At 20.4% G+C, this 26,260-nt stretch overlaps 10 protein-coding genes and 1 pseudogene across 10 annotated transcripts; 7 read left to right on the top strand and 4 right to left on the bottom strand.

Moving 5' to 3' along the window:
- Positions 1 to 2,021: 2,021 nt before the first annotated feature.
- Positions 2,022 to 4,567, bottom strand: bzpJ (hypothetical protein; the record flags this gene model as incomplete). The annotated part of the gene is made up of 3 exons (XM_639191.1): positions 2,022 to 2,388; positions 2,468 to 2,532; positions 2,636 to 4,567. 3 exons carry the CDS (start codon positions 4,565 to 4,567, stop codon positions 2,022 to 2,024), a joined length of 2,364 nt encoding a protein of 787 aa, XP_644283.1.
- Positions 4,568 to 5,885: 1,318 nt separating this feature from the next.
- DDB_G0274619 (hypothetical protein) lies at positions 5,886 to 6,717 on the top strand (the record flags this gene model as incomplete). The annotated part of the gene is made up of 4 exons (XM_639190.1): positions 5,886 to 5,905; positions 6,127 to 6,192; positions 6,465 to 6,504; positions 6,538 to 6,717. 4 exons carry the CDS (start codon positions 5,886 to 5,888, stop codon positions 6,715 to 6,717), a joined length of 306 nt encoding a protein of 101 aa, XP_644282.1.
- A 494-nt stretch (positions 6,718 to 7,211) lies between these two features.
- DDB_G0274183 (leucine-rich repeat-containing protein) lies at positions 7,212 to 9,854 on the top strand (the record flags this gene model as incomplete). The annotated part of the gene is made up of 1 exon (XM_639189.1): positions 7,212 to 9,854. The coding sequence occupies one exon, from the start codon at positions 7,212 to 7,214 to the stop codon at positions 9,852 to 9,854; it is 2,643 nt and encodes an 880-aa protein (XP_644281.1).
- A 61-nt stretch (positions 9,855 to 9,915) lies between these two features.
- Positions 9,916 to 10,434, bottom strand: DDB_G0274991 (hypothetical protein; the record flags this gene model as incomplete). The annotated part of the gene is made up of 1 exon (XM_639188.1): positions 9,916 to 10,434. One exon carries the CDS (start codon positions 10,432 to 10,434, stop codon positions 9,916 to 9,918), a length of 519 nt encoding a protein of 172 aa, XP_644280.1.
- Positions 10,435 to 10,830: 396 nt separating this feature from the next.
- DDB_G0274989 (hypothetical protein) lies at positions 10,831 to 11,064 on the bottom strand (the record flags this gene model as incomplete). Its single annotated transcript, XM_639187.1, has 1 exon — positions 10,831 to 11,064. One exon carries the CDS (start codon positions 11,062 to 11,064, stop codon positions 10,831 to 10,833), a length of 234 nt encoding a protein of 77 aa, XP_644279.1.
- A 602-nt stretch (positions 11,065 to 11,666) lies between these two features.
- On the top strand, positions 11,667 to 12,546 carry DDB_G0274987 (hypothetical protein; the record flags this gene model as incomplete). Its single annotated transcript, XM_639186.1, has 2 exons — positions 11,667 to 12,232; positions 12,450 to 12,546. 2 exons carry the CDS (start codon positions 11,667 to 11,669, stop codon positions 12,544 to 12,546), a joined length of 663 nt encoding a protein of 220 aa, XP_644278.1.
- Positions 12,547 to 13,062: 516 nt separating this feature from the next.
- On the top strand, positions 13,063 to 14,355 carry DDB_G0274185 (hypothetical protein; the record flags this gene model as incomplete). Its single annotated transcript, XM_639185.1, has 1 exon — positions 13,063 to 14,355. The coding sequence occupies one exon, from the start codon at positions 13,063 to 13,065 to the stop codon at positions 14,353 to 14,355; it is 1,293 nt and encodes a 430-aa protein (XP_644277.1).
- A 178-nt stretch (positions 14,356 to 14,533) lies between these two features.
- On the top strand, positions 14,534 to 15,298 carry DDB_G0274985 (annotated as a pseudogene; the record flags this gene model as incomplete).
- Positions 15,299 to 16,956: 1,658 nt separating this feature from the next.
- Positions 16,957 to 18,773, top strand: DDB_G0274187 (hypothetical protein; the record flags this gene model as incomplete). The annotated part of the gene is made up of 2 exons (XM_639183.1): positions 16,957 to 17,162; positions 17,267 to 18,773. 2 exons carry the CDS (start codon positions 16,957 to 16,959, stop codon positions 18,771 to 18,773), a joined length of 1,713 nt encoding a protein of 570 aa, XP_644275.1.
- A 620-nt stretch (positions 18,774 to 19,393) lies between these two features.
- ecmJ (cellulose-binding domain-containing protein) lies at positions 19,394 to 19,759 on the top strand (the record flags this gene model as incomplete). The annotated part of the gene is made up of 1 exon (XM_639182.1): positions 19,394 to 19,759. One exon carries the CDS (start codon positions 19,394 to 19,396, stop codon positions 19,757 to 19,759), a length of 366 nt encoding a protein of 121 aa, XP_644274.1.
- A 394-nt stretch (positions 19,760 to 20,153) lies between these two features.
- dhkC (histidine kinase) lies at positions 20,154 to 23,831 on the bottom strand (the record flags this gene model as incomplete). The annotated part of the gene is made up of 1 exon (XM_639181.1): positions 20,154 to 23,831. The coding sequence occupies one exon, from the start codon at positions 23,829 to 23,831 to the stop codon at positions 20,154 to 20,156; it is 3,678 nt and encodes a 1,225-aa protein (XP_644273.1).
- Positions 23,832 to 26,260: the final 2,429 nt, after the last annotated feature.

Below are 26,260 nucleotides of genomic sequence, written 5' to 3'. Positions count from 1 at the left end.
TCGAATCAAATTAAATTAAATTAAGTAAAATCAAAAATAATAATATATTTAAATAAATAAATAAATAAAATTGGATATTACAAATTAATTTTTATTTAGTTTTTAAAATTTATTATAATTATTATTTATTATTTTTCTTTTTATTACTATTATTATTTTATTTATTTATTTATTTATTTATTTATTTATTTATTTATTTATTTATTTTTTTTTTTTTTTTTTAAAATATAAAATCTATTTATTTATTTATTTATTTTTTTTAAATTATAATTTTATTAAAATGTTATTTTTAGATGATAACTGTTTAAAAATGAGGGTGTTAAATTTGTTTTTATTTTTTTCTCGCCTGGATAAAAGAAAAAAAAATAAAAAATTAATGAATAATAAATAAATAGAATTCGGGGTCCCTTAATTAATAATAAATTAAAAATAATTTAAAAAAAAATAAAAAAAATTTCGCTTATCCTAGATTATTATTTAATAAAAAAAAAAAAAATGGAAAAAATTTTATATTAATATGGAAATTATTAAAAAAAAACATGGAACGGAAAGGATATTAAAAAATACCCCTTTTTTTCGATAAGTGGGAAAAAGGTGGATCACTAAAAAAAAAAAAAAAGATAGAAATAAACAATAAATATACAAAAAAAAAAAAAAAAAAACTTTCTTCAGAAAAAGCCTTTTTTTTTTTTTTTTTTTTTTTATGGATATTTATTGGTTATTTTTATGTTTTTTTTTTTTTTTTTTTTTCTATTTTTACAAATTCATTAATTAATTACAATTTTATTTATTTACAAACATATTTAAAACTGAATATCTAAAAAAAAAAAAAAACAATAATAATAATAATAATAATAATAATAATAATAATAATTATAATAATTATAATAATAATAATAATAATAATAATAATTTGACTACAAATTAAAAAAAAAAAAAAAATAAAAAAATAAAAAAATAAAAATAAAAATAAATTATTATTTTTTTATTTATTTTTTTTCTTTGGGATTTTTTTTATTCAATTTTATAAAAAAATAAATAGTATTTTTCACAAACACAACTAAAAATTTCAATGGAACATCGATTTTCATTAAAACCAAAATTTTTTAAAAAAAAAAAAAATTTGTGTTGGGGGAAATTAAAACAAAAAAAAAAATTAAAAAATAAAAAAATTAAAATATAATTAACTTTTTTTAATTTGATTTTTATTTAAATTGTTCTCATCAATCAAAAACAATCCGTACATTAAATATATAAAAAATAATTTTGGTATAATCTTATAATTCATCAATTCACCACAAAAACATTAACTAATCGTGGTGGGAACATAAAAAAAAAATTGTGTTTAATTTGAAAAAATAAAAAATAAAATATTATTAGTTGCTTTATAGTAACTTTTTTTCACATTTACTTTTTATTCTTTTTATTATTCTTTTTATTGGTTATTGTTGATTGATCAATTGAAAATAAAAAAAGAAATAAAAGTAGTTTTTTTTTTTTTTTCAAGAATTCTTTCTTGTTTTGAAATTAATTACCTTAAAAAATAAATGAAGGCTATGTATATATAAAAAAATATAAAAAATATCAAAAAAAATTTAAATACTCAGTTAAAGTTTGTTATATTTTTTCTGTAATTAAATATATAATTCTGTATATAATATTGTTCATTCTCATGTATAATATTACAAAAGAGGGTATGCCTAATAAATAACAATTTATAGTATTACAGACATATATACAAACAAATATAAAAATAATATATTATTAATTAAAAAAAATAATTTAAGTAAAAAATTAATTATTAAATTTTTTTCTAACATTTTCGTAAATATTAATTATATTCAATCATTAGACAATTGTAAATCATCTTATGGTCATTTTATTGATAAAAAACTGGGTTAAATGAGGGTGTAGTAAAGATATTATTAAAGGTTAAAAAAAAAAAAATGAAATATTTAAACAAAAAAGTGATTAAATGATTAACCTAAAAAAAATTTATGAAACAATAAATAAAAATTTTATTAATTTAAAGGTGAAAGTGGGGGAGAATCACATTTTAAATCAGATGAATCTTTACACTTTTGAGGAACTTCTTTATCGGAAACAGAAAGATTTGATAAAACATTTGAAATATCATCACTAGATGTCGAAACTACTTTGTTGTTTGTTGTTGTTTCGGAAGTTGATTCGTTATTGTTGTTGTTGATGATATAATTAGATGTATCTAAAGGAGTTTCTGATAAAGATTGTAGTTTTGAAGTATATAAGGAGGTTAACAAAGAATCGACATATTGTTTAGTTTCTTCAAGAATGGCTCTCTTTATGTTCCATTCTGTTGCTTGAGTTTCTTCTAAACTTAAAAGATTACGTTGAATTGAAGATACCCTACTATAAAAAGAGAAAAAAAAAAAAAATTAATATAAATTTTATGAACGCTAATGGTATTTTAAAAAAAAATAAAACATACTCTGAATTAAAGGTAACTGTAGAAGATTGGAATAAAAATGTAAATGTAAATAAAAAGAAAAATACCTAAAAATTATAAAAAAGTTAGTATATTTTTTTTATTTTCTTTTTTTTTTTTTTTTTTTTTTTTTTTTTTTTTTAATATTAAAATTAAATAAATAAAACTTACAAATAATGTAGCAGAAGAAGTTTTATTATTACCTATTGGAGAGAAAATTTTTCCAAATGCTTCAGCTAAAGAAGGATTACTTTTAAGAGTATTAGTTAAACTGTACAATTGTTTCTTTAAGGCTTTATTTTCCTCTTTAACTGAATTTAATTGAGATTTAATTGAAGCACAATCTTGATTTGTTTTTTGAAGTTTTGTTTCAATATTCTCAACATAAATCTTTCTACGAGAACGAGATTGTGAAGCATATTCACGATTCTTTACTAAACGTCTTTGTTTTTTCAATTCTTTTTCCTCGGCTTGAGTAAGAATATGGTGCATCTTTAAACGTGAAACATATTCTTCAATTTCTTTACTTGATAATTTCAAAACATGTTCACGTGATAAAACAACTTGACCAGATGTATCGATTTGATCTTCATCTCTACCTCTCTTCTTAACACCACTATTACGTTCATTGAGTGCATCATAATCACTTTCTTGAGATGATTCAGATTGTGCAGATTCAGATGATGCTTCAAAATTTTCATTAAAACTTGGTACAATTGATTTTAAGTGTAAATAAAATTTTTCTTGTGAAAATGGTTTATCTACATCTAATTCCATATTATTACTGTTATTATTTACGAGATTATTATTATTATTAACAGTTGAAAAAATATTGTTATTATTATTATTATTATTGTTGTTGTTGTTTGGTGATGAATTTGTTGATGATTGAGCTGATGATAAAATATTATTTGGAACTGAAATTGGAGTCGAAATATTATATGGTAAAAATGGATTTTGAATTTGTGGTAAAACAAGTGGTTGTGGTGAAGTTTGGATTGTTGTATTATTATTATTATTATTATTGTTATTATTATTATTATTATTATTATTTAAAGTTTGGTTTAATAATGAATCTTCTGGTTTTCCAGAAAAATTTTGTTGAACAAAATTATATAATAAATGATAATCGGTTTGTAATGGTGGTGCAATACCAGTTGTACTTTTTAATGATGAAAATTGGAATGTATTATTATTTAAATTGTTTTTATTATTATTATTATTGTTATTATTATTGTTATTATTATTATTATTATTATTATTATTATTATTATTATTATTATTATTGATTGGATTTATAATACTACCACTATCTTTAATAACTGTAATTGGTGAGGTTGATTCATTTGAATGGGGTGATGATGATGGTGAATAATATGGATACTCTTGGATTGGTGAAGAACCAGCAGAGTGTTGGTATTGTGGTACTGGTGAAATTGGTGATGAATAATTATTATTACTACCATTACTACCATTTAATGGAGTATTACTACCATTGTTATTATTGTTATTATTATTATTACTACTATTATTATTTTGTGATTGTAATTGTGGTGAAATATTAAATTGGAATAAGAGATCTTGTGGATTATTGTTCATTGGAACTTGTACAGGATCTTCGTGGTTACCAGTTGAGGATAAATTTAAAAAGCATGATGGTGATTGAGTACCATCTTGATTTAATAAAGAAAATCCATTTGAAAGTTTTGTAACTTTATTACTACTTGAATTTATATTATGTGAGTCGGTATTTGAGGTGTTTGTATATAACCAATCAATACTTTTTCCCAAACCAGTACTACTATTAGTTAATACAGGTAATGGTGTTAAAAATGTACCATTATTTGTATTTTGTGTATTATTATTATTATTATTATTATTATTATTATTATTGCTATTGTTGCTATTATTATTGGTATTATTATTATTATTGTTGTTGTGGTTGTGTGCACTACTATTTGCACTATGGCCGTGATTATTACTATTTATATTATTATTGTTATTATTATTATTATGATTATGATTGTGTGTATTATTATGAATATTACTGTTATTATTTAAAAACCATTCGCTTGATGATGACATTGATTCTAATTCAACCATTTTATATTTTATATTTTATATTTTATATTTTATATTTTATATTTTATATTTTATATTATATTTTTTTTAATTTATATACACAAAAAGAAAAAAAAAAAAAAAGTGAAAAAAAATTTTATATTTATTAAAATATTTATTTATATATTTTATTTATTATTATTTATTTATTATTATTTATTTATTATTATTTGTTTATTAAAAAACTATATGTATAAAACTTTAAAATTTTATTTTATCAAAAATAATAATAAAAAAAAAAAGTAATTTTTGAGAAAAAAAAAAAAAAAAAAAAAGAAATTTTTAAAAAAAAAAAAAATAAAATTTAAAAAAAAATATAAATAATAAAAAATAAAATTCAAAAAAAAATGTGAGAAGAAAAAAAAAAATTGGAAAAAAAAAAAAAAATCAAAAAAAATAATTTTAAATTATTTTTATTTTTATGTAATTTTTTTAATTGTCAACGTGGTCACTGACATGGTTTTTTTGTATGTGTTGCTTTGTGTGTGGGCGCAAAAATAAATTAAAAAAAAAAATAAAAAAAAACTCTCTCTCAAAAAAAAGAGTTAAATATCCATCGAGATTTGTAAACCAAAATAAAAAAAAAATTTTATACCAAAGCAAAATAAAATATTTTCCCTCAACACTATTTTTTTTTTTTATCATAATAATTTAATAATAGGCCTAAATTTTATTATGAAAATGATGGAAAAGTAATCTTGGAAATCGAAGAAAAAAAAATAAAAATTAAAAAAAAAATAAAAATAAAAATAAAAATAACTTTTTTTAATATTTTTACTAGTTTTCCATATTTTTCTTGATCTTTATTTGAAATTAAATTACCACATAACATAAGTTTACCATTTTTAATTTTTTTTTTTTTTTTTTTTTTTTTGATGCTTATTTGATGGTTATTTGAAACGGGATTGTATATCTGTTTGATTTGTTGCCCATTGTTTAATTTTATTATTTTTTTAAATATTTCATGATGGTTATTTGAAACTTGATTGCATACCTGTTCGATTTGTTGCCATTATTTCATTTTTTTTTTTTTTTTTTTTTTATTTTCTGATCATTATTTGAATCACTTGAGATAATTTTTTTTTTAAAAAAAAAAAATAATAATAAAAAAAAAATAAAAAACTATAAACTAATTGAAATTTAAATATTGAACGTAATCAAAATGAGTTGCCATTCAAATTATTTTTTAATATTGATTTTTTTTTTTTTTCAAATATACATATATACACATTTTATTTTTTTATTATTTTTTTTTTTTTGAAATCACTAAACAGGGCTTTTTGTTTCCCAATAAAAAATAATGGGAAATGAAATAGTGGTGTCAATAATTATTTATAATAAAAAATTAATGTATCAGATTCAAATTCAGATTCATAAGATAAATATTATAAAAATTGTCGTTGCATTATGATTCAGATTTCAGTAATAACAAAAAAAAAAAAAAAAATTGTTTTAAATTAAGAATTTTAGTTTTTAATATTATAATTTTTTTTTTTATTATTTTTTTTTTTTTTTTTTTTTTTATTAATTTAATTCGATAGGGCTTGTATTACCACCCTTAGTAGTTATTTTAAAAATGTAACCCGAAAAGAATGTGAGGTTATTTTGTCGGTTTATTTTTAGATTTTTTAAAATTAATTGAAAATAAAAAAATATTTTTTTTTTTTTTTTTTTTTTTTTTTTATTTTTTTTTTTATTTTGATATTATGAGTGAGAAAGTCTGATAATAAGGTTTAATTAAAAGTATTATTTTTATTTTTTTATTTTTTTTGTTTAAGAATTGAGATAATTTGATTACTATGAGTTTTTGAGGGTTAGAAAATATAATTTAAAAAATAATAATTATAAACAATTATAAAATTTTTAAATAAAATAAAAGTTATATATCAAATATTTGCATTGTGATCTTGAAAATTTTCGTAAGCTGATTTTTTTATTTTCATAAAAAAAAGACACTTCGTTTTGGTGGTTCTAATAATCAAAAAAAATATTTAATTTTTATTTTTATTTTTATTTTTTTTTTTTTTTTTTATTTTTATTTTTTTTTTTTTTTTAATCCAACCTTTGCCAAAAAATTTTATTTTTATTTTCATTCCAAACAGTTCACCACTAATCACTTTAAAAGTCATTAAAAAAAAAAAAAATAAAAAAAAAAAAAATAAAATAATAAAAAAAAAAAAAAAAAATAAAATAAAGAAAGTAGAATAATTATAATAATAATAATTTAAAATAAAATAATAAAAAAAAAAAAAAAAAAAAAAAAATTGTAACCTATTTTTAATTTTTTAATTTTTTTTTTTAATTTTATTTCATTTTTTTTTAATTTTCTTTTTTTCATAAATTAAACACTTAAAAAAAAAAAAATCTGTCAGTCGTTGTCATACCAAATTTGCATTTCTTTTTATAAAAAATTATTTATAATACTATTTTTGTATAAAACATATACATTTTACTTTAATTAGTTTTATTATTTTTTCTTTTTTTTCCAATAAATAATTAAAAAAAAAAAAAAATTAAAATAAAAAATAATAATAAAAAAATATTTTTATATTCAATAATAAATAAATAAATAAATAATAAAATTAAAAATAAAACCTGTATATAAATATATAAATAAAATTAAAAAATGAGTGAATTACCACCACCAAAAATATTAGTGGATAGTATAGAATTAATACCACAAAATTCCCCACCAAAAGGTGGTGGATTATCATCATCGTTTGATAATAATGCCGAAGAGTTATCAACAATAAACAATACAAAACTTCATAAATCACCACCACAAACTAAACCTAGAAGACCATCATCACCATTAGCATTCATAGCATCAGCATTTCATTCACCAAATAAAAAGAAAAGTAGTAAAAAAAATAAAAATTTACCAGATGGATTAGGTGAACTTACTCTTAGTCCTGATTCATCAGATTTTGAAGATACAACTACCAATGATAATGATGATCATAAAGAACATAAAGAACATAAAGAACATAAAGAACATAAAGAACATAAAGATAAAGAACACAAAGAACATAAAGATAAAGAACATAAGCATAAAGATAAAGAACATAAAGATAAAGATAAAGAACATAAGGATAAAGATAAAGAACATAAAGATAAAGAACATAAAGATAAAGAACATAGACATCATCATATTAGACGTCATAAAAATGTAGAATTAAATAAAGCAGTTGATTTTAATGAAGATGATGAAACAAGTACAATTACAACAAGTTTGGGATCAAGTAAAAAAGAAAAAGAGAATAAAGAATCAAAACATGGTCAATTAAAGAAATCATTAAGTAAAACATTTTTTAAATCTACAGATAAATTGAATATAAATAATTTACCACATACAGTTATAACAAAGATTTTATATTATTTAATAGAGAATAAAGTTGATTTAGAGAAATCAGAGATAAGATTTAGTGGTTCACCAGAGGGTGAAAGTGCATCCAATAACGGAAGCAACAACAATGGTCAATTAAGTATGTCAGGTGGTTCATCAGGTTCTGATGGTGGTTCACCATTGGGATCATCATTATTAAATAGTTTAAATAATAGTGGTAGTAATAGTGGCAATGGTATAATAGTTAAAAAGAATCCAAATTTAGAATTGGAAACAATTTGTTTAGTTTGTAAATTATGGGGATGTAAATTAGCTCCACAAGTATTCACTTATTTCACTGTTAAATCACCAAAACATTTACGTTCATTAATTCAATTGACAACACAAGGTTTAATTGAGGGTGGTAAGAAATTTAAATTTTACTATGTTGCAATGCATATTGATAAATCATCAACATTTCAAAAATTTATGAATGTTGTAAAACATACAATGCCAGATCGTGTACCTGAGAAATTCATGAAAGCTACCACTAAACCGATCTTATCAAATTCATTTAGTAAAAATTTATTCACCCAATTCTTTGAGGTTGCAAATTCGATGACTTATTTTAGATTCTATCAAAAATGGATCTCGCCAGAGAATTTCATGGCAATTGGTAATGCATTGAGAATTAATACTTCCATTACTCATTTATCATTTCGTCATGGTAATTTAGATGATGATTCAATAGATGCAGTTATAAATGCACTATCAGAGAATACTACTATTGAATCGATAGATTTTCGTGGTAATAAACTTGGTAATGCAACAGCTATAAAATTGGCACAACTTATGTCAACCAATAAGACAAGTTTGAAAACCATTGATTTCTTTTACAATCATATTGCACCAGAGGGTGGTATTGCATTGGCAAGAGCAATGAAAACCAATAATAAATTGGAGAGACTTTATTTACGTTTAAATTATATCAATGGTCAAACTGCAATTATGCTTGGTAATTCATTGGCTCATAATAGTACTTTGAAATCGGTTCATTTGGATCATATCGATGATCAATCGGGTGCTGTATTTTTCGAATCATTAGGTAAATCAACCACCACCGTATTGAATGAATTGAATTTATCAAATTGTCAATTAGAAAGTGCAAGTGCATCAGAGATTTCAAAAACACTCTCAAAGAAAACTTCTACATTAGTGGACATTAATTTTAAATCTAATAAATTGGGTGTAAGTTTAATATCGATTGCGAGAGCATTGGAAGTTAATAGTACAATTACAAGATTAAATCTTTCCGATAATAGAATTTTCGATACTTCAGGTGGTTGGGAATTAGCCGATGCTTTATCGAATAATAAAACTATTACTGCCCTATCTCTATCAACCAATAGTTTAGGTAATGGTTTTGCAGAGGGTATTGCTCGTGCATTAAATTCTTCAACTTGTTCATTGAAATCGTTGGATATCTCTGGTAATCAAATCGACTATGCTGGTGCCAAATATATCGCAGAGGCTTTATCAAATAATAAAACTTTAAAACTTTTAAATATGAGTCAAAACAAGTTATCACCTCAATTTGGTCAATTAATTGCAGATTCATTAAAAGTAAATAGATCATTAATTCATTTAGAACTCTCTTATACTTCTTTAGGTGATAAAGGTAGTTTACCAATTGCTTCATTATTAGCAAATGATGGTACTCATTTAATTCGTTTAAATATGAATGAAAATGAAATAAATGATAAAGTTGGTATAATCTTTGCTGAATCATTAGCTACAAATACTCATATTCAAGTTTTAGATCTTAGTTTTAATAAATTAACTTATCGTTCAAAAGAAGTTTTTGAACGTTCATTAAAAACAAATTTATCAATTACAAATATTTCTTTTAATTTAGTACCATTAAAATGGAAATATCAATTTTAAAAAAAAACTAAATAAAATAATTAAATAATTAAAAAAAAAATAATAAAAAATAATAAATAATTTATTTTTTTGAATTTAAAAAAATATTTTCAATTGATTTTTTAATATTTGGTATTGTTGGATATAATGATTCAAGTTTTGTTGTATCTAAATGATTATTTGATCTACCACATTTTAAAATTTTTGATTGTTCAATTTCAGTGAAATTTTGATACTTAAAATTTGGATTAATTAATAATGTATAAAGATCTAATATTTCATTATGTGAAATTACACCAGGATTAACGAAATTATAAACACCTTTAATTTGTTTAATTGACATATCAATTGCTATTGGTAATAGGTCTGGTAAAACTGTACAACTATTTGGAATATTTACAACTCTTTCATAATTTATTATCTTTGTAATGAAATTTCTTGGTTCATTTAAATTCTCTGATATTGGCATTCTTAATCTTAATGTTAATGTATTACTTTCATAATGTTTTGTTAATTTTTCAACCATTTGTTTTGTTACACTATAATGTGATTCGAAATAATTAAATTCTTCCTCTTCTTTAAATCCAATACCAGAATACATTGGATGATTTTCATCATATTTATAAATACATCCAGTTGCAAAATTTGTTATATGAATTGATCTTAAATAACAACAATCAATTAAATTTAAAGTACCAATTACATTTGATCTAAATAAAATGAAATAAAAAATAAAAAATTATTAATAAAAAAAAAAAAAAAATAAAATAAAAAAAAAAAATAAATAAAAAAAAAAATTAAATTAGTTTTCTTTTTTTTTCTTTTAAATAAATTTATATAGAAAATACAAATTAATAAAATTTGGTAACTTTTTATTTTTAAATAGTAGTTTTTGAAATATTATAAAAAATTATTTCATTTAAAAAAAAAAAAGAAATAAATTGCCTAATTTAATTAATTATTTTTAATATTTTTTTTTTTACCTTATTGTTTCTTGTTAATTATCTTCACACCAGTCTACATTTGGTCTTCCAGTTACACCTGCACAGTTTATTACTGATGTTGGTTTAATTTTATCTAATTCAGTTAAAATTGATTCTCTATTTTCAAGTCTACAGTCACTTATATGATATTCAATATTATCATTTAATTTTAATAACTCTATAATTTTTTGACCAATCCAACCAGATTTACCTCCATAAACTATAATTTTTATATTTGCACTAATCATTTTTTTTTTTATTTTTGATTATAAGCTTTTTTTATTAAGTGGTATTTTTTTTTTTTTTTTTGATGAATAAAAAATAAAAAATAAAAAATAAAAAATAAAAAACAAAAATAAAAATAAAAATAAAGACCCACTTTACAAAAAAAAAAAAAAAAAAAAAAACACACACAGATTTTATTATTTTTTATTTATTAAACACCCAAAAAATTAATTAAAATAAGGTTTTCATTGTATTAAATTTTATATACCTATAAATAATCTTTTTTTTTTATTTTTTTTTTTAAATTTTATTAGAATTTTTTATTTTGGATTTTTATTTTTTTATTTCAAGAAAGGTGTCACCTAAAAAAAATAGAATTGGTGATGTGTTAAAAAAGATTTTTCTTATTATTTCTCCAATAAAAAAAAAAAGATATTTTATTTTTTTATAATTGAATTATCCAAAATATCTTAAAAAAATGATTTTTTTTAATTTTTTTTTTTTTTTTGTTTAGTTTTTTATTTTTAAAATTTTTTTTAATTTTTTTTATTATTGATCATTTTATATAAAAATAAATTCAAATTAATTATAATAATAAAAAAAAAAAATTAAAAAAAAAAAAAAAATGAAATTTGAAAATATTATTTATTTTTTAAGTTTATTGTTATTAATCGGATCGACAATATTGGTTGTTGAGTCAGTTTATTATGTAGAGATGACACCATATGAAGATGATGCATGTACAGTTTCAAAAGGTGAAAGTGGAGTTGGTTATGCATTTGTTGTTGGTGAATGTTTTGCTGTTGGTAGTTTTGCGCCAATAATTAATAATTATGTGATTTCACTTAGCGGTGTTGGTAATAATACAGCAACATTTCATCAATATCAAAATTCAGATTCAACATGTTCACAAGCTAATCCAGTAAATGATGTTACTTATCAATCAGGAAGTTGTTATAATGCACCAAATTACGCTGACAATAATATGTATCCAAATATATATAATTATGTTTTAGTTTCAATTGTAGAAAATCCAACAAGCATGCCACAGTATGCTTTTAAATTCACACAATATAGTGATTCCAATTGTGCTACCAATCCCCAATGGTACTTTTTCTATACAAATGGTACAACATTCCATTATGGTAATAATGATTTCAGTAAATTTTATTGTGATGAAGGTGAACGTAAGTATATTTTAACCTTTTTTTTTTAAAAAAAAAAATTATAAAATATTAAAATTATAGATCCTAATAAAATTAAATTTTATTTGTTTCATTCAAATATAATATAAATAAAAATTAGCATACGAATTGGTAAGTTTAAAAAAAAAAAAAAAAAAAAAAAAACAGGAAAACTAGTTTTTTAAAATTATTCTAATATTTTTATATATTTTTTTTATAAATAGTATTGTGAAGGTTCATCAAGTAATTGCACATCTACAGATATATACAGACCATGTAGTCGTAATGCATGGGCATGGAAAGAACCCATTTACTATTTAGATTCATGTTAAATATAATTAATATTTTTTTTTTTTTTATACAAACCAAAAAAAAAAAAAAAAAATAAAAAAATGAAAAATAATTTTAATTTATAAATGAAAAAAAAAAAGAGTTAAATCTTGATTATTTTATTTAAAATATATTCCAAATAAAAAAAAATAATTGAGCTGATTTTTTTTTTTTTTTTTTCAATATTTTAATATTTTTTTTTTTTTTATTTATTCATTCTTAAAACAAAAATGATTTGACAAAATAAAAAATTTAAATTAAACAGCTACCTTTTTTTTTTTTAATACCTTTTTTTATACCTTTTTTTTATTTTTTTTTTTATTATTTCATTTATCCCATTAAAGTTTAAATGTTTTTATTTGAACGTTCTCTGAATTTTTTTTTTTTAATTTTTTTTTTTTTTTTTTTTTTTAATTAATTTTTTTTTTTTTTTTTTATTTTCTTTAATTTTTTACCACTACATCTAATAATTATTTATATATAAAAAAAGTATAGTTATTAAAAAAAATGGAAGATAATATTGAAAATGAAGAAAAGAAATTTGATAATAATAAAATTGTAAAATTAATAATAATTGGGTGTGGTCAAAGAGGATATGTTTATAGTAGATATTCAATTGAAAGACCAAATAGATTAAAGATTGTTGCAGTATGTGATCCAATTAAATTTAGAAGAGATACACTTGGTAATGAATTTGGATTATCAAGTGATATGATATTTGAAAATTGGAAAGACATAATATCAATGGATAAATTCGCAGATGCAGTGTTAATAGCAACACCCGACCAATTACATTGTGAGCCTGCAATTGCATTTGCTAATAAAAAGTATCATTTATTAGTAGAGAAACCATTAGCTATCACTGAAAAAGATTGTGAGAGAATTACATCAGCTTGCAAAGCCAACAATGTCATGTTATCTGTTTGCCACGTATTGAGATACTCACCGGTTAATATTAAAATCAAGCAATTGATAGACAGTGGATTGATAGGGGAGGTGCTAAACATCCAGCATTTGGAGCCTGTGGGGTACTACCACCACGCCCATTCCTATGTCAGAGGCAATTGGAGAAAACTCTCAACCTCGACATTCATGCTATTGGCAAAGTCGTGTCATGATCTTGACTTGATTCATTATTTTATGGGCGGAAAAAAGTGCAAGAAAGTATCGTCATTTGGTAGCTTGACATACTTTAAAAAGGAGAAAAAACCTACCAATGCTGGTAGTGCAAAGAGATGTGTAGAATGCGCAATTAGCAAAACGTGTCCATACAGTGCTCAAAAGATTTATTTAGAGCATTATCCTTGGAAAAGGGATGTACTAGTACCAGATAGAGAGCCAACAAAAGAGAATGTTAAATTGGCAATTGAAAACGGTCCCTATGGTAGATGTGTCTATGAGAGTGATAATGACGTAGTCGATCAGCAAGTTGTGAATTTAGAATTTGAAGGTGGTGCTCTCTCCTCTTTTAGTATGGTTGCATTCACAGAGAGTATGTGTGTACGTAAAATTAGAATCTTTGGTTCAATGGGTCAATTAGAATGTAACAATGGTTATGACATCGTCTATGATGACTTTAGATTTGGTGATAAAGAAATCTTTAAACCACAAATAATTCAAAATACAAAAATGTCAAATCATGGTGCTTCAGATTATTACCTCATGAGATCATTTATTTATGCAGTCTCTGAAAATGATCCAACTCAAATTTTATCTGGTCCTGATGATACTCTTGCTTCTCATAAATTAGTATTTGAATCTGAAAAATCAAGATTAAAAAATAGTGTTTTAACTTTTTAAAAAAAAAAAAAAAAAAGATATTTTTAGATATTTTATAAAGTTTTAAAATTATTTTTTAAAAAAAAAAAAAAAAAAAAGATATTTTTGGATATTTTATTTTATTTTGTTTTATGACGTCAAGATTTTCATAAAGATAACTAATTTTTTTTTTTTTTAAAAAAAAAAATAGATGAATTTTATCAATATGAAAGTAAACCATGGTGTGCAACATGTATTCAAAACATAACTAAAACAAAATACGAAAAATGTGATCAATGTCACCAAGAGATTGACTCAAAATCAGATGGGGTCATTAAAGTATTAGGATCTAAATATTCAAAAAATTAATATTTTATATTTTTATTCATAATTAATTTACTTTTTTATAAGGTTTATTTTGGTTTTTTTTTTTTTTTATTTTTTTTTTATTTTCACATTTAGTTTTTTAAAATGTTTAATAATAATAATTTAATTTATTTTATTTGTTTATTTATTATAATTTGTTGTTTTTCAACAATATTGGTTGTTGAATCAGTTTATTATGTAGAGATGACACCATACGAAGATTATGAATGTACGGTATCAAAAGGTGAAAATGGAGTTTGTTATGCATTTGTTGTTGGTGAATGTTTTGCTATTGGTGATTTTACATCAACTTTAAATAATTATAAAACACTTGGAAAAGATAATGCAAATGCAACATTTCAGTTATATAAAGGGTCTGATATTACATGTTCAAATTCAAATTCAGAAGATGATGTAACTTTTTTTTCCTAATGAGTGTTACAAAGTTCCAGATATTGGTTACATGTATTATCAACCATATAATTATGTTTTGGTTACAATTAAAGAAAATCCAACAAGTATGCCAGAATATGCATATAAATATTCTCAATTTACTGATCCAAATTGTTTAGGTAATCCTCAATGGTATTATTTTTATACAAATAATACTGTTTTCCATTTAGGTAATAAAATTATTTATTATTATTATCATTATTATTATTATTTTTTTTTTTTTTTAAATTGATTACTAATTAATAATTCTTTTTTTTTTTTTTTAGGAAATAATTCTTTTTCAAAATTTTATTGTGATCAAGGTGAACATATGTATTAAATTATTAAAAAAAAAAAAAAAAAAAAAAAAAAAAAAAAAAAAATTTAACACACGATTTAAATTTCCAATTTAATTATTTTTTTAATTTCAGCATCAGTATTGGTAAGTTTTATTGAAATTAATTTTAAAAAACGATAATAGTTAAAATAAAAAAAAAAAAAAAAAAAAAAAAACTAAAATATTTTTTTTAATATTTTTCATAGTATTGCGAAGACTATCCAACAAATTGTACAACTTCACCAGAGTTAATGACTTGTGGACGTAATGTATTTGTTTGGCACGAGGATATTTATAGAACAGTTTCATGTTAATAAATAAAATTTCAATAAAAAAAATAAACCAGATTAAAAATTTAAAATCTTGATTTAATCCAATTTTTTTTTTTTTTTTTTTTTTTTTTTTTTTTTTTTTTTTTTAAAAAAAACACACATTAGAATTTTTTATTTATGTTTTTAATAAATAAATTCAAATAATAATAATTACCAAAGATAAAAAAAAGTACTTTTTATAATTTTTTTTAATTTTTTTTTTTTTTACAATTAATTAACTAATTTATATTAAATTATTATAATCTGAAATTTTTTTTTCTGTTTTTTAAAATTTAAATGAAAATGATCCTTTCTTATTAATATTTTTTTTTTCAAAAAATATTAATTACCCATTTCAACTGAACCAAAACTTAATCCACTCTCAACTTAAATTAATGCATCAGAATTAAACCAACTTAACAACAATCAATTAATAATAATAATAATATTAAAATGGTGCTTTGTGTAAAATGTACTCCAACATCATCATTTACTTTTTTTTCTCTGAATTTCTTAAAATCAATTTTTGTTTTGTCTTTTTAATTTTTACCAATGTTTTTTTTTTCTTTTTTCTGAATTTCTGAATTTCTTAAAATCAATTTTTGTTTTGTCTTTTTATTTTTTTTTTATTTTTTTTGTTCTTTTTTTTTCTTTTTTTTTTTTTTTTTTTTTCTATTAATTTTTTTTTAGTGTGAGTCATCACTAACGAATCTTAATTATTTAAATATGATCCACATTTGGTTTGGGTTGTTTATAATATTGTTTTAAAAATAAAAACAAAAAAATTAAAAAATAAAAAAAAAAACACACACACAAAAAAAAAAATAAAAAAATATTAATAATTACAATAAAATCATCATTTTTCCAACTTTCATACCCCATTTATCCCTTTTTTTCCCCACTATCATTTTTTTAATTAGCGATTGAAAAAAAAAAAAACAATTTAAAACTGCAATTAAACAATAACAATAAAAAAAAAAAAAAAAAAAAAAAAAAAAAAAACAAAAATATTGTTAATTTTTATTTTTTAATATTAAAATTATTTTTTTATTTTTTATTTATTGTTATTGTTATTTATTAAAAAATTATTATTATTTTTTTTATTATTATTATTATTTTTATTATTATTATTATTTTTATTATTATTTTTTTTAAAAATCAAAAAAAAATCAAAAAAAAAAAAGAATAATTTGTATTATGAGTGATTTAAATACAAATGAAAATGTTGAATTAATTTCATTTCCCAATCCAACAAAAACTTCTGGTGGAACAACAATAATTTCAACAAACGATACAGCAAATACTTCATCTTCTTCAATATCATCAACTGAAGAAATTTTAGAGAATTTTCCAAACCCACAAAAAGATGAAGATTTTAAAAAAAAATTTGGTTTAAAATCAATGTATGTATATAATTAATATATATAAATATATTATTATTAATTTTAATAAATTATATAAAAAAAAAAAAAATTAATTTGTTTTAAAAAAAAAATTAAAAAAAAAGTGGAACAATTGGTGGAATATGTTTATTAATTGGTAATTGTACAGGACCAGGAATGGTTAATATTAGTTATCAATTTCAACAAGGTGGATGGTTTTTATCATTATTAGGATATATTTTAATGTTAGGTTTAAGTGGAATATCGGCATTATTTATAATAGAATCAATGTCAATGATTCCAGGAAATAATAAATTTGCATTACGTATAGAGTTTACAATGATATGTAGATTTTATTTTGGTAAATCAATGTATTTAGTATCACAATTATTTATAAATATAAGTTTAATCATTACAAATATTGCAAGTATTATCATATGTTCACAAGTTTTCGATAGTTTAATGGTATTTATTTTCAAAAAAACATGTGGGATCTCTTTTTCCAATGGGTGGATATGTGTAATTGAGAATAGTGGTGATGGTGGATCACCATTTCAAGATGATTATATGTTTATAACAATTGGTTATTTAGCTATACTAGTTCTGGTTGTACCATTGGCATTCTTTAATTTAAATGATAATATAATCATACAAATTGCATGTGTTATCATTATGTTGGTAATTGTAATTAGTTGGGTTGTTATTTTCATTTTGATTGGATTATCAACTGATAATTTACCAACTATTGGTAACCATATGAGTGGTATATCACAAATCATTGGTAATTGTATGTTTAATTATGCATTCATTACAACTATACCATCATGGGTAAATGAGTCTAAACCAAATGTTAATTTAAAAAGATCAGTTTGGATTTCAACAAGTTTTTCAACGGTATTATTCATTATTGTTGGTGTATTTGGTGCATTAACTTTCTCTTCAATGTCTCCAAATTCCACCATTCTTAGTTTAATTAATTTATCTAAAAAAGCAAATATATTTTCAAAATTATCAGTTTATTTATTCCCTTTTATTGTATTGGCAAGTACAATACCAGTTTTTTCAATCATTGTACGATATAATTTAACTCAAAATAAATTCTTTCCAACTTGGATTGCAAATTTAATTTCAATAGTTTTACCTTGGTTAATTGTAATTCCATTTCAAACTGGTGATTGGTTAAATATAATTTCAAATTATTCTTCTTTATTCTTTGGTTCAATTGCAAATTTCATTATACCATTTATTCTTTATATAAAATCTTTAAACTTTAAAAATAAATTAAATAATTATAATAAACAACAAAAATTTGAAAATAAAATAAATAATAAACAAAAACAAGGAAAAGAAGGACTAGAATCAAATCAAATAGAATTAAATAATATTGAAGAAGGTTTTACAAATGGTGAAAATTATGAAAGTTTTTTTACACCAGAACAAGAAAAGATATTAAAAGAACTTTCACTTGAAACAAGAGATACTGAAGAAAATACTAATATTACAACTAATCACTTTAAAAGTTTATCATTAATTCCAAGAAGATACTCAAAAATTATTGCACAAATTTGTTTAATCACTTTATCAATTTTAATAGTTTTAGTTATTTTTTCAAATTTTTATTTTGGTAATTAGAAAAAAAAAAAAAAATAAAAAAATAAAAAAAAAAAAAAGGAAAATGAAATAGAAATGGAAAAAAAAAAAAAATGAATTCAGTACCCCCCATTTTCAATCACTTGATTTAATTTTAAAATTAACAATTAAACAATTTAAAAAAATTAATAAATAATTATTAACCGAATTGTTTTTTTTTTTAAAAAAAGTTTTTTCCAAACAATTCCCATATTTTTTCATTTTAATTATTAATTTTTATAAAATATAGGTAACATCATAATGAAAAAAAAATTGTTTTTTGGTGGTGTGTTTGAAAAAACAAAAAAAGTTTTTTGTTGATTTTAAAAAATGATTTTTTTAATTCTTTTATTTTTAATTTAAAATTACAAACAAAATCCATTTTGAGGTGTGTGTTTTTTTACCTAAATTATGTGGTTTACTTATTATAGTAAAATAATTATTTTAAAAAAAAAAAACCAAATAAATTTAGTTGGAAAAAAAAAAAAAAAAAAAAAAAAAAAAAAAAAAAAATTATTTAAACAATTTTTTTTTTATTTTTATTAATCAAACAAACAATTTAGAAATAAAAAGAAAAGTTTATTAAAAAAATAAAATTATATAAAAAAAAAAAAAAAAAAGCAATGTCCAAAAAATTATTCTTAATTTTATTTTTCTTTGCCCTTTTTTCATTAGTAATTAGTCAACAATTAACCATATCACAAGCACTAACAAGTTCTTGGAATCATAATGGTCAACCATTCTCAGTCTGGGATGTAAGGGTAAGAAATACTGGAAAAGCCATAGTGTTTGGGGCAACCATTGTTGGTGTATCAAATTTAGAATTGGAAAATGTATGGTCTGTAGAACAAATCTCATCAAATAAATTTTCATTTCCAAAATATATTAGTCAAAATGGGGGTCTAAAGAATGGTACATATTTTAATTTTGGATATATTAATAAAAGTGAACAACCAGCAATATTTAATATTATTGATGTTATTAATTAAAAAAATCAAATAAAAAAAAAATAAAAATAAAAAAAAAAAAATTAAAATTAAAAAAGATAAATATTTTAACATATATCGTATTTTTGAAGGATTTTTTTTTTTTTTTTTTTTTTTTTTTTTTTTTAAAATTATAAAAAAATATATTTAAAGAAAATTAAAATAATTTTAATTGTTATTTTTTATTTATTTACAATATTATTTTTTGTTTATTTGTTTAATTAAAAATTTCGAACAAACATATTAATTTTTTTTTTTATTATTATTACCATTATTTACAAATTTTTTTTTTTTTTTTTTTTATAAAATTAAAAATACACTATGAGTCTATTATTATTATTATTATTATTATTATTATTATTATTATTATTATTATTATTATTATTATTATTATTACTTAAACTTGCTCTTGAATTGTAGTTTGATTATTAATTAAACTATTGTTATAATTTAATTGATTATTACTTATACAATCTTCCCATTTTCTAAGGATTAATTCTAAGCATTGTGGTTTGAATGGTTTTGAGATGAAATCATTCATACCAGCATCGAAACATTTAACTTGAATTTCAGGATTAATATGAGCAGTCAAAGCAATAATAATCTTACGATCTTTTAATAGACAAAGTGATTCTTGTTCCCTCTTTCTTATTAATTGAGTACATTCGAAACCATTCATTTTTGGCATTTCACAATCCATGAAAATGATGGCAGGATTAACTTGATCCAATTGAGCAACGGCTTTCTCTGAGCAATCGAATGGATAACATTCGAATCCACGACTTTCCAAGATACGTTGCATTAATTTTAAGCTAACTGGATTATCATCTAATATCATAATCTTTGTTGGGGCTCTTGGTGATAATGAATTTGGTGATTGTGCTAATGAACTTGTATCAGAAGTACCACCAATCTCTTCTTTAATTGATGATCCAAATAATGAGTTTCCACTACCACCATTGATACCATTATCATTATTACCATTATTATTATTCATTGAACGTGGTGACAAATATCTAGTTGAATCTTCAAGATTTCTTAATTCTGATAATTCTCTAGAATTTTCAAACATAATAATATCAATAGAATGTCTTCTAGTAACACGACCAAATGATAATTGTTGAACTGGTGCTATAATTGGTGCTTGATCATCATTTAATTCATCACTTTCACTATCACTATAATTATTTTTATTAATTTCATCAATACTATCCATAGTACCTGTTGTATTACAATAATTATTTGAATCATCATCAATTGTATTTAATTGTTGTTGTTGTTGTTGTAATTGTTGTTGTTGTTGTTGTTGTTGTTGTTGTTGTTGTTGTTGTTGTTGTTGAAGTTGTTGTTGTTGTTGAAGTTGTTGTTGAAGTTGTTGTTGAAGTTGTTGTTGTTGTAAAACTTCCTCAAATAATTTTTTACTTCTTGGTGAATTTGAACCACCAGAATTAAAAGTTGGAATTTTACCCAATGAGATTGACATTCTTCTATTATTAATACTTGGTTTATCACCTGAACTCATCATATGAATTCTATTGTTGTTATTTGAGAATGGAGTACAATTACCATAATTACCATTACCATAAACACTATTACTATTATGAGTTTGCATATTATTGTTATTATTATTACTATTATTATTAATATTATTATTATTATTAATATTACTATTCATACCAACAATATTTGAAAAACAATTTGTAGTTGATGAAGAATGTTCAGGCATACTAGCTAATAGACAAGCTACTAAATGAGATTGACGGAATGGTTTTGTTAATTTTGAAGTGCCAAAACCCATTTCATTTACCATTGATCTATCACTTGACATTGTAATTAAACCGATTCTACCGAATTCCAAACGATTAAAAGCATCTTTAAATTGAATGAAATCACGGAAATCGATATTATCGATATCAATCATAACCACTTCAATTTGTTCTCTTCTTAGATCTTTTAATTTATTTGATGCCTCTTTTATATCGGAACTTTTAATGACTTGACAATTCCAACCCTCTAAATATTGACAAAGTACAGTTTGAATATATGGATTTTTATCGACAACCAATACTGATAAACCATTGAAATTTTGAATTGGACATGGTAATTGTTTTGGATTGGTTTCCAATGGTATAACGAAATGGAATGTACAACCAGCTTCACCATTATTTTGAGTGGCATTTGAAGAACACCAAATTTTACCACCCATTAACTCTACTAAATCCTTGGATATTGCCAAACCCAAACCACTTCCCAATGCCTCTTGTGTGGTACCACCATTATTAACTTGAGAGAAGCCAGCGAATAATTTTGACATATTCTCCTCCTTTATACCGATACCACTATCTTTAACTTGGAAATGTAAATACATACAATGTTCATTTACTTGTTCAGGCTCAACAGAGATACAAACTTGACCTTTATTAGTGTACTTTAAACCATTGCCAATTAAATTCAATAAAACTTGTCTTAATCTAATTGGATCACCATAGAAACTCAATGGACAATGAATAAAGATAAATGAGGCGATTTGTAATGATTTTGCTTGAGCTTGTGGACTTACCATTGCACAAACATCTTCAATCACATGACAAAGATTAAAATCAACATTATTCAATGTTAACTTTCCTGATCTAATTCTTTTATAATCTAATACATTGGATACCAATTCCAATAATGTATTGGCTGATGTATCTATAATTGATAAATATTCATTTTGAGTAACTGTTAAAATGGTTGATCTAAACAATTGAATAGATGCAATAACTGAATGAATTGGTGTTCTAAGTTCATGTGATAAATGTGAAATCATATCAATTGATTTATTATTTAATACACTTTCAATTGAAAGATTTGATGTTCTTGGTGATGAAATTGTACCATTACTATTTCTAGGTGAAATTGCTAATTCATTTGATGATGATGACGACGACGATGATGAACCTCTTGGTGATGAAATACTACGATCACTATTTTGACCTCTTGGTGACATTGAATTACTTGAAACATTTCTTGGTGAAACTGCACTACCATTTGAATTTGAAGATCTTGGTGATAATGATCCACTATTGTTTGTATTACCATTATTATTCGATGATGATGGTGATGAAGATGAAGATGATGATAATGATCTTGGTGATAATGCAGAAGAAGTTTTATTTAAAAGTAATCTTAATGGTGGTGGTGATAAATCTTTTAATGATAATACAATATAATTTTCAGAAATAAATGGTAAAATTGAAACTTGTAAATTAAATGGTTTTGATAAATCTGTATTATTTAAATGATAAACTCCTTGAAATAATATAATACTACTATTATTACTATTATTATTTCCAAATTTTAATACATTATCATTATTATTATTATTATTATTATTGATAATAATTAATTCTTTATTATCTTCAATTTGAATTTCTTTTAATTCATCTTTTTCATTAATAATATCTTCAGAAAATTGTTGATGTTTAATATTATTATTATTTTTAAATTTTAATTTTAAAAATGTTGAAACTCTATCTTTATCTTTTTGATGAACTAAATTTATGAAACTATAATTTTGTAAACTACCAATTACTTGTTGATTCACACCATTAATATCATTAATATTTGAGAAAATATCTCTAACACTCTCGGATGATGATATAATATTTAAATCTTGATCAATAACTAAAAGTGAACCACTAAATATTTTAAAATTTCTAAAAATTTCATTACTATTTTTATTTAAATTATTATTATTATTATTATTATTATTATTATTATTATTATTATTATTACCACTATCTATTTCTTGGATTTTAATTTTTAAATTTTTATTATTACTATTATTAATTAATTTTATAATTTCTTTATTTTTATCATCATTAATTTCTTCAATTTTATTAAAATTATTATTATTATAATTATTATTATTATTATTTACAATTTTATTATCTTTATTATTTAATTTTGTTACTTCTTGGCATTGATCAATTAAATTATTTTTATTATTAATAAAAAAATAAAATAAAATAATTGAAATAATTGTAAAAAATAATGTTGATAATAAAAATCCTAATTCAACTTCGACAATCATTTTTTATATATATATAAATATTTTTTTTCTTGTTTTTGATGTTTATTTTATTATTGTTTTTGCTTGTTGTGAAATTTGTTATTGCTACTTTTGGTTGTTTGTAATATTTTTTTTTTTTTTTTTTTTTTTTTTTTTTTTTAATAATTATTTTTTAAAAAAATTAGTTGTTGTTATTATTATTATTATTATTATTTTATTTGTATTATGTACAAATAAATAAATAAATAGTTTAAGTAATGCGTAAAAAGTTATTTTTGAAAGAAAAAAAAAAAAGGGGGAAGGAGATTTAAAAAAAAAAAATAATAATAAATAAAAAAATAAATTATTAAATAAATAAAATAAAAAAATAATATTAATATTAAATACTAATAATAATTTATAAAAAAATAGAAATGAAAAAAATAAATAATTTTAAAAAAATAATAAAATAAAAGTCTGAATAAACGAATGAAAGAATGTATAATATAAATATACTTTTTTTTTTTTTTTTTTTTTTTTATTTCCTTATTCTTATTTTTTTGTTATTATTTTTATTTTTATTATTTTTATTATTTTTATATATTTTTTTTTTTTTTTTTTTTTTTTTTTTATTTTCCTCCCTATTCTAATTAAAAGATGTACAAGTTGTGTCTGTGTTTTTTTTAGTGTTTGTTTTTTGTGGTGTTGGGTAATTAATTAATTTTATTAAATATGTATATATTTATGTTATTGCCAAATTTATTTAATTTATTCAAACAATTTATTATTTATATTAAATTGTTTTTTTTTTTTTTTTGATTTTTTTTTTTTAATTTTTATTTTTTATTTTTATTTTTAAAAATACTATTTAGACATTGATCATAAATGGTGTTTAAATTTAATTTTTTTTTTTTTTTTTAAATTTTGTTTTTTTTTTTTTTTTTTGATGACAAGAATTTGAAAGTTTTATAATAAATATTTATAGTTTGTGTGTGTCCTGTGTGGTTTTTTTTTTTTTTTTTTTGATTATTAAAACTTTTTTTTTTTTTTTTTTTTTTTTATTTTTTTTTTTTTTTTTTTTATTATTAGTTTTTATTTCCACAATTAATGATTTTTTTTTAAAATCAATATTGAATATTGAATATGATTAAAAAAAAAAAAAAATAATAATAATAATAATAAAATAAAATAAATTGAGTGCTTTTAAATTTGTAAAAGTGTTGAATTGTGGTTTATTTCACCGAAATCACATTTTTTTTTTATTTTTGAATTTTTTTTTTTTTTTTTTTTAAATCATGAAAAATATCTTTATTTAATGATGGTAGTGTTGTTCAACAAACAACAACCTACAATAAAGATAGAAAGCACAAAAAACACTATGCCTCAAAATTAATGTATTTTACACAATAATCAAGGGTCACCAAACAAAAAAAAAATAAAAAATAAAAAAAAAAAAAAATAAAAAAAAAATAAAAAAACAGATAGATAGAATTTGGTTTAATATAGATAAAACTTACCAAAGGTTAAACCCTATATTTATAAATAATTTTGTAGTTGTTTTTTTTTTTTTGATTAAAATATTAAGAAAATGTAGGGGGTGTGAAATGTTTGATTAGTATTTATTTTTTTAAAAAAAAAAATAAAAAAAATAAAAAAATAAAATTTAAAATAATAATAATTATTAAGAAAATTTATAATAAAAAATTATAATAATAATACAAGGCTTTATAATTGGTTTTTAGTGGTATTGTATTTTTTTGTGGGTTGGTGAGGTATTTGTGGTTGGTGGCAATGTGGTTGTGGGTTAATTATTGATTTATTAAGTGAGAGTGTGTGTTTTTCCAAATCTAAAACAAAAAAAAAAAAAAAAATTATTGCCAAATAAGAACAATGAATATAATTTAAGTTAAAATCAGTTGATAAGTGGTGTGAAAAAGAAGAAAGTACAAATCAAACAATTGACTTGATATTCCAATTAAAAAAAATTAATTTTAATTATTAAAAAAAAAAATAATAATAATAAAAATAATAATAATAATAAAAATAAATAATTAAAAATAGAATATTTAAAAAAAAATAATAAGAGGAAAAAAAAAAAAATTAAATTAATAAAGAAAAAAAAAAAAAAAAAATTAAAATAATAAATAAAAAAAAAAAATAAAAAAAAAAAAAAAATTATTAAACTAATATTATATTTAATTTTAAAAAATTAATAAAAATAATAATAATAGTAATAATATAAACAGTTTAAGAGGGGGATAGTAATTTGTTTTATTAATTTTATAATAATTTTATTACAATGAGAGAGAAGAGAGTTATTATAATACTTTTATTATTACTATTATTATTATTATTATTAATATAATTATTATAATTCTATTCAAATTTTTAAAATAATAAAATGTTTCAAAAAAAAAAAAAAAAAAATTTTTAAGGAAATAATATTTACATAAAATGGTTTGTTTGAATTG

Source organism: Dictyostelium discoideum, assembly GCF_000004695.1.
Source record: "Dictyostelium discoideum AX4 chromosome 2 chromosome, whole genome shotgun sequence".
Classification (NCBI taxonomy): Eukaryota; Evosea; class Eumycetozoa; order Dictyosteliales; family Dictyosteliaceae; genus Dictyostelium; species Dictyostelium discoideum.
This window is presented reverse-complemented; position numbering and strand designations above follow the sequence as displayed.